General features: G+C 32.7%; 1 protein-coding gene across 1 annotated transcript; it reads left to right on the top strand.

Moving 5' to 3' along the window:
* The first annotated feature begins 1,134 nt into the window (after window positions 1-1,134).
* On the top strand, window positions 1,135-1,599 carry LOC140183620 (uncharacterized). Its single transcript, XM_072232083.1, has one exon. It carries the CDS (start codon window positions 1,135-1,137, stop codon window positions 1,597-1,599), a length of 465 nt encoding a protein of 154 aa, XP_072088184.1.
* Window positions 1,600-9,033: the final 7,434 nt, after the last annotated feature.

The raw sequence follows: 9,033 nt of genomic DNA, 5'->3' as shown, positions 1-9,033 counted from the left end.
AGTGCAACCTCAAATGGCACTCGGCCTCAGGACTCAGGGTCCAAAGAGGTCACCCCACCAAAAGAAAGACTGACAATAGATAATCCCTTCTCGGAGGACATTGTCAAATTCCAGATGCAGAAGAACTTTGTGCTCCCTACCACCCTTAAGCCATATGAAGGATTCAGAGATCCACATGTTCACATTAAGAAACTTCAATCTATGATGTTTTTTAATGGTGCCTCAAAACCTATACTTTGATGATCTTTTCCGACTTTTGTAGATGGTGCTACATTACTTTGGTTTTCTAAGTTGCCTGCAGGTTCAATCTCCTCCTTCGAAGAGTTGGCGCGATCTTTCATTGACGATTTTACTGCTTCAAGGATATACGTTCACGGGTCCGACTACCTAAGCACCATCAAGTAAGGACAACACGAGAGTTTGAAGGACTATATGATGCAGTTTGCCAAAGCTACCATGAAAATTCCAAACTTGAGCCCAGAAGTCCATTTGCATCCACTCAAAAGTGATCTCCTCCCAGGAAAGTTTCAAGAAGCAATGGTCGTTACCAAACCAAAAATATTAGTAGAATTCCAAGAAAAGGCCGCAGGCCAGATGGAAACCGAAGAGCTTCGGGAGGCTCGGAGAGCTGATAAACAGCAACCTCGTCGAGATGAAGAAAAGCACCACAAGACCCAAAATCATAAAGACCACAAGAAGCCTTTTAAGCTAACACCAAAGTACGATGCGTACACACAATTCAATACTAGAAGAGAAGACATCATCAAGGAGATACTTAATGCAAAAATTATTAAACCACCGAGCAGAGCATGTTTATATCAGGATCAAAGATACGTTGACAAATCAAAGCACTGCACTTTCCACCAATAATTTGGCCACACCACTGACAAATGCGTAATTTCTAAAGATCTTTTAAAAAGGCTGGCCAGACAAGGGCATTTGGAAAAATATGTAAGTGGGCGTATACAGCAAGGGAAACAAAGTTCAACTGATGTCCAGCCTGAGCAAAACCCGAGAGACACCTGAAAGACAAGATATCAACCCCCACCAACACAAGGGGTTATTAATTGTATTTTACGAGGGTTCACAAGTGGAGGGCACACAAGCTTGGCAAGGAAAAGAAGCTACCGAGCAATGCTAATGGTCCAAGGAACAATGCCAAAGGCCACACGTCACCCATCCATATCCATTATAACCTTCGAGCAATATGACTACCAAGCAAAGGCCACCAATCTAGATGACGTCGAGGTCATTTCTATCCAGGCAGGAGATCTCCTAATGAAAAAGGTCCTACTTGTCCCAGGCAGCAGTGTTGACGTATTGTTCTACTCCACCTTCCAAAAGATAAAGCTAAGTGAAAAAACAATGCAGCCTTCCTCGGGAGAGTTGGTAGGATTCTCAGAGGAACGGGTGCCTATACTTAGGAGCATATGGATGAAAGTAACACTGGGAGACCACCCATTATCAAGAACAAAGGACGTACAGTTCTTAGTGGTGGACTGCATTAGCCCTTGTCACGTCATTCTCGGTAGACCTTCTTTAAATTCTTTTGGTGCTATTGCATCGATTGTTCATCTTTGTGTTAAGTTTCAGGTATAGGAAAATCAGGTAGCAACCATACACTCTGATTAAAGGGAAGCACGACATTGCTACAATGAAAGCCTGAAAATCAAATCGGCATATACACCGAAAACCGAGCTTCCACAAGACACATTCAATGTGGCAACCATTTCAAACACAACAGACCTTGATCCAAGAGAAGATCTTCATGATAGACCTTCGTCAATAGACAACCTCGAAAAGGTAATTTTAGACAATAATGACAACCATTTTACTTACATAAGCTGCTCCCTGTTTGCAGAGGATAAAGAACAGATCGTTAACATGCTCCAAAAAAATGTAGATCTCCTTGCTTAGACCCCAGTAGATATGCCCGGCATCGACCCGAACTTCATATGCCACAAATTACAAATTGATCCAAAAGTCCGACCTATAGTGCTAAAAAAGAGGAACATGGGTGATGAAAAGAAGGCGGCTTGCCTAGACGAAACTCGGAAGCTTCTGGAGGCAGACTTCATCAAAGAACTACGCTTTACAACACGGTTGTCCAATGTTATTATGATAAGAAAAGCCTCAGGTAAATGGCGAATGTGCGTATATTTTACTAACTTAAATAAAGCATGCCCAAAAGATGCTTATCCCCTCCCATGCATTGATAAAATCGTAGATAATGCCTCAGGTTTTGACCTTTTTTTTAGATGCATATTTAGGATATAATCAAATTCTAATGCATCCCAAGGATGAGGATAAAATAGCTTTTATCATTAAATTAAAAAATTATTGTTATAAGGTTATGTCTTTTGGTCTAAAGAATACAGGTGCTACCTATCAACGACTAATGGACAAAGTCTTAAAGAAGCAAATCAGAAGGAATCTTAGAGTATATGTTAATGACATGGTGGTGAAAGCGAAACAAAACCAAAGCCATGGAGCTGACTTAGAGGATTTCAAGCAGTTACGACAACACAACATGAGGCTTAACCCTGAGAAATGTGCATTTGGGGTGAAGGGAGGCAAATTTTTCGATTTTATGCTCACCTCAAGGGATATTGAAGCAAATCCCGAGAAATGTGAAGCAATAATAAAAAGTAAAAGAAGTACAACAATTAAATGGCAAATTGGTAGTATTATCGCGATTTTTACCAACCATATCTAGTCATTCACAACACTTTTTTAATACACTGAAGAAACAACGGAGCTTCGCCTAGAACTCAAAATATGAGATGGTTTTCCAAAAGCTCAAGACAATATTATCCTCACCACCAATCTTGCAAAAACCAACCGCGGGTGAACTTTTATTACTTTATTTATCCAAAAAAATAACTCTTTTTTAGGTAAACTATAAAAAATTATCCAAAATATCTTGACACTAACAAAAATATTCTTAAATTTTTTTTATCAACAAAAATATTTTCAATTAATTGAAAACATGCAAAAAATATCCAACTATGATTAGAAACCTATTTCATTAATAAAAAAGTGTGACATGACTCACTTGTCAATGCCAAAATTTTACTTGCCACATAAGAAATTCTCATTGTCACATTATTATTGTCCATTATTATATAACATCTTAGTTTATGATTGTGTATTTTTGTCACATTTTTAAATAATTTGAGGATATTTATATCTATTATAATATTTTAAAATATTTTTATCAATAACAAAATAATTTGAGTATATTTTTAGTGATTTATCTATTTTTTATTATATTTATTTTTAAAATTTTGATCTAATTTTATTTGTTATTTATTTTTATAAACATTTGACTCAAATTATTATGTTAAAATTATTTTTAAGTCTCTATTTTCTTTCTTTCCTTCTTTTCCTTTTTAATGGATTAGGGTTAGTGATGTCTTTGTTTTACATAAATTAACTTTAAATGGAACATAAATCTTGTACAATTAGAGTTTATAAAATAAATTATTTACTGTAAATCTGTAATCTATTAAAGAAAAAAGAAGAAAACAAAGAAGTGAGGACTTGAAATAATTTTGACATGATAATTTAGATTAATGTTTATACAAAAAAATAAATAACAAATAAAATTGGGTCAAAATTTGAAAAATATACAATTAAATAAAAATCTTTGGATTTATATTCTTTTTATTCAATCTTTAATTTATTTGGAGAGTAGATCTTTTTCGGTGTAAAAAAATTAGATGGTGTTAATTATTTAATTTTATTTTTTATTACTTTTTTTTATATTTATTTTTTGTCTTACTTATAAAATTAATTGTGAAAGATCACACTTTATTTCTTTAAGTGTTAAAAAAAATTGAAAGGATCTATTTCCATTTATTTGTGCACCAAAGTTGGTGAAAAAGATGATGCTCCAAGACTAAGGAATCATTCACCCACTTATTTTTTCTTTGGGACAACATGTTTGATTTTTATTTTCTTTTAGTATATTGTTGGTGGTTTTTTTATTTTTTGGGCCTCGGGAAAGTATTTTTTCTTATTTAGGTCAGAATCCCATCTTGACTCTAGCCAGCGGGAGACGAATGGTCCAAAACGCATTATTTTAGCCCACTTTAGCAAGAATAAGATATCAGACGTTATAACATTTTTTATTTTGGGCTATTAACATGTATGATCCAGCACATTCAAATACTCACTTAATAACGGCCCAAAATAAATGATAAACAAAAATGAAGCTTTTACCCCAAACAAAAGCAAAAATGAAGTCATAGTCCCAACTCCCAAGTCCCAAGCATGCAACCTCTTTTAAGCTATTGTCAGAAATTTGAACTCTCAATTTTGTGAGATATATTCCAAACTTCACAGTAGGGGTGTACATGGCCTGCCCCGACCCGAAGATTCGGCCCGGCCCCGAATACTTTAGGGGCTAATTTAGTGTAATTTTATCGGATTTAGGGTCGAATAAGGGTCTCAAAGATAGATCCGGTCATAATTTTGGGTCGGGTCCGGGCCATATCTCGGGTCACCCGAACTCGGCCCGATGATCCGGACATCATACACAATTAATATTTTATGTTGGATGATGGCTATTCTTATGTGGAATTTAAATATTGTAAACCTTAATATTTTGTGTTATTAGTCATTTATAAGATTATAAGTTAATGTTTTTATGTTTAAAGTGCATAAGACTTTACACTAATGCATAATATTGTGTTATTTGTATTGATTTAAATATTGGGTGTTAGACAATATTCGTATTGATTATGGTTATGCTTTAATTTTAGAGAAGGATTAGTTCTTGTTATTTTTTTTAAGTGAACTTTACTATGTGAATTGTGAAATAAAGGTTAGAGATTAGGTGATTTTTACATGCTAAAGACCCGGTTTTCACCCAGTTTTTACCCGGTTTTCATCCGGCCCGAATATGCGTAGGTTTTATCGGGTCTAGGATCGGGTTAGGGTCCAAACATGAGGCCTGGTCTATATTTCGGGCCAGGTCTGGGTTAAGCCAAATCCAGTGTGGCCCGGCCCATGTACACCCCTACTTCACAGGTGTATTTTCAAGTAAGAAATTGGGAATATATGATCATGTTCAATGTTGAAAGAAGAATGCTAAAGGATAAGCAAAATTTATTATTTTTGACCAACAGTTAAATAATAATATTTAAAAGAGTAAAGTATCGTTTTTGTTTCTAAAATTTGGGATAAATTTTAAAGTTGTTCCTAACGTTTCAATCGTCCTATTTAAGTCCCTAACGTTTCAAAACTGACTCAATCTTATCCTGCCGTTAGAGATCCGTTAACAGAATTGACGGCGGGACAAAATTAAGACGATTTTGAAACGTTAGGAACTTAAATAGGACAAAAATATTGGGACAAAAATGATACATAGAAATAAATTTTAATTTTATCCTTCAATAATATCAATTTTTTACTATATATAGTATTCAATTATTTTTTAATCACATCTAAGTAAATTACATTTAATCATATTACTTTTATTTTAAATAAATTAATTTTTTTATAATTTTACTCTTAAAGATTTTTAGTTATCATGAAATGTTTGTAGAATGACTAGTATATAAACTTACAGAAAAAAATATATATATACAATAAAATATAAATTATACATTTTGTCTATAATGTATCAAAATTCTTTAAAATTATAAAAAAATAAATTTATTTAAAATGAAAGTAATGTGATTAAGTGTAATTTATCTAGATGTAATTAAAAAATAATTGAATACTATGTACAGTAAAAAATTAATATTATTGAAAAATAAAATAAAATTAAAATTTATTTTTATATATCATTTTTGTCCCTAACGTTTTCGTCACATATAAGTTCCCAACGTTTTAAAATTGTCTCAATTTTGTCCTGCCGTCAATTCTGTTAACGGATCTCTAACGGCAAGACAACATTGAGTCAATTTTAAAACGTTATGGACTTAAATAGGGCGATTAAAATGTTAGAGACAACTTTGATATTTACCCGAAACGTTGGGGACAAAAACGATATTTTACTATATTTAAAAATATGAGTTAAAAATATATTATTAAATTATTATGTTAAAGAAACTAAATTGATAGCTAAAAATATTGACCAAAAATATAGTGAGAAAATAAACGGCTATAGAAAGTATATTATTTAGTACTTGGTGCGGTAGGGGTGTGCATGGGTTGGGTGAAACCGGGTTTGATGTGATCTAGAGCTGGTCTGAAATATATACCGGGTCTATTTATGAGACCCGAATCCGACTCTAGACCCGATGAAACCTATACACTTTCGGGCCACAATTATACCGAGTAAAAATCGGGTGAAAATCGGGCCGTCAACATTACACTACCTTGATACCTTCTTATAAGCTAGCATGTGAAAATATTCAAATTTCTAAGACTCCAACCATTATTTGACATGGTAAAATTCATTTAGAAAAAATATAATAAGAACCAAGTCTTCTCTAAAATTAAAGCATAACCATAATCAATACTAATATTGTCTAATAACACCAAATATTTAAATTAATATAAATAATACGATATTATGCATTAATTAGTCTAAAATCTTATGCATTTTAAACATAAAACATTACCTTATAATCTTATAATAACTAATAACATAAAATATTAAGATTTACAATACTTAAATTCCACATAAAAATAGCCATCATCCATCACTAATAACACAAAATATTAATTGTGTATGATGACTGGGCCACCGGGTCGATTTCGGGTGACTCGAGTCATGACTCAGGCCCGACCCGAAATAATGATCAAGTCTATTTTTGAGATCCTTACTTGACTCTAGACCCGATAAAATTACACCAAATTATCCTCTAAAATATTCGGGATCAGACCGGATCTTCGGGTTGGATCTTCAGGCCGGACCATGCACATCTCTGGTTGGTGGAGAGTAAATGAAATAATAAGGTCAAAAGCATAAAGGGGTCAGCATGGTGATAAAAATAAAAAAGCAAATAAAATGCTTTTCATAGCTTAGTTTAGTAGAGAACTTGGAAGAATTGAATGAGAAAGGGGAACTAACTGAATGGGAGAAAAATTGGAAACATGTTTGAATTCTTGTTATTGAGTGGTACCTCACTTTGGAATGGGAACCAAAGCCAAAGTCAGCTTAGTTGTCTTGTCTGTGATATATCCTTTGGAGTTTGGACCACCTTTGAGGACTGCCATGACCCACATCACTCCATACTCAAAACTCATTTGCTTTTCTTGGACCACAGGAATTTAACCACCAACCAGTTAGTAATAGTAGTTACATAGGTGTTATTTTTATTTTCTCACTAATGTGTATATATAGTTGGAGTGTATTTTTCCTTCATAACATTCAATTCAATAGTAAGAACAATGACAACTTGCCTCTAATTTGATAAAGACAATTAATTGTGTTTGTCAATTAATACCACTATATCCGATCAAAAGAATTTTAAGTGATTCTATTGATAAAAATTTTCAACGATGTCATTGTCTAAGTTTATAATTAGCCATTTTTTTAGAAGATGGATCAAATAACGTAATATAACAACAAATTAATATAAATATGGATCAAATAAGACTAGGACAATTTATATAAATAGATTATTTAGAAATTAAATTTATGCAAATACAATTTTTTAAAACAGCTTACATTCGTGTCCTAAATAAATTTTATATAAACTGCAACATTTTACTACGATTTAAGAATTATACATAATTCGCTACAGACTATCGCAGATTACATTTAAAACACACATAAGTATAATCTGTTGTATTCTATCGTGGATTATTACTAAAATGCAAATCATAAACCGTTGCACCATATCGCGATTTATGAAGGAATGGTGAAGCATAATTCGCTAGAGGTTATTACGATTTACGTGTTGTAGCATTATAAAACTGCAATAGCCAACAATGAATTTTTCATTCGTTTATGTGAGATCAATTTGAATTAAGAGGAGGTTGAGAGAATTTTGGAATACTAGATTTTAGTGGGACCTTGGCTAAAAACAATCGCTTGTGTCGATTAAATGACGTTGCTCACGTGGTTGGAAGCATTAATGAAGAGGTTAAATTTTTTTTAAAATGTAAGAGTTGTCGTTGTGTTGAGAGATTGCTTGTATCCGTTTAAAATTTTAAATATATAAGTCTTTTTATATTTTGTCTTACCTAATATTTTTGCAGCTTTTTGTATAATTAAAAAATTGGACAAATAACACGTATTTTTGTATTTATTTTTTTATTAGGACATTTTTATAAATAATTTATGGGTTAGATTTTTATGTTTTAGAATTTTTATATTTTTTTCTCACCTAACGTATATGCAATTTTTGTATATTTAAAAAATTAGATAAATAACACGTATTTGTGTATTTGAAATCTAATTAAGACTTTTTTTTATAAATAATTGATGGTTTAGATTTGTATGTTTTAGAATTTTTATATTTTTATTCTCACGTAATATTTATGTAATTTTTATATATTTAAAAGATTAGATAGAAAACACGCATTTGTGTATCGAAATCTGAATATGATATTTCTATAAATAATTTATGGTTTAGGCTTGTATGTTTTAGAAATTTATTAGCGCGTAGTTATTTTTTTCATATGATGTAGCTAACTAGGTGTATTTACAGCTTAGGAGACAATAGAATATGTCTTTACATGAGTGGATCATACCTTATTTAGAAATGACTGATTTGTATTACTTGGTTAGGCTCAACACTCATTGGTTATGAGTGGATGAACCTGTGGTGAGCGCATTCATTAAGAGATGGCATTCTGAGAGCACACCTTTCACATGCCGTTCGGAGAGTGAACCATTACGCTGTAGGATATGGCGTATCAGTTAGGATTGCTCGTTGATGGGGAGGTTGTTAGTGGGTGTGTCATTGACTTCGAACAATTTATTGAAGATGACTGACCAATATGAAAGTGATTTCAGGAATTATACGGCGAGCTGCCGCCGCCGAATAAAGTCAAGCAGATGACAATCCACTTTATATAGTTCCATGAAAGGTTTAAGATGCTCCCAACCGATGCAAGTGAGGATACGGT

Source organism: Arachis hypogaea, chromosome 3, assembly GCF_003086295.3.
Source record: "Arachis hypogaea cultivar Tifrunner chromosome 3, arahy.Tifrunner.gnm2.J5K5, whole genome shotgun sequence".
NCBI classification, from domain to species: Eukaryota; Viridiplantae; Streptophyta; class Magnoliopsida; order Fabales; family Fabaceae; genus Arachis; species Arachis hypogaea.
Note: the sequence above shows the minus strand (reverse complement) of the source record. Positions and strands in the feature narration are given on the sequence as shown.

Excerpts from the sequence above, each read along its gene's own strand:
- LOC140183620 (XM_072232083.1), top strand. The coding sequence starts at position 1,135 with ATGCTAATGGTCCAAGGAACAATGCCAAAGGCCACACGTCACCCATCC.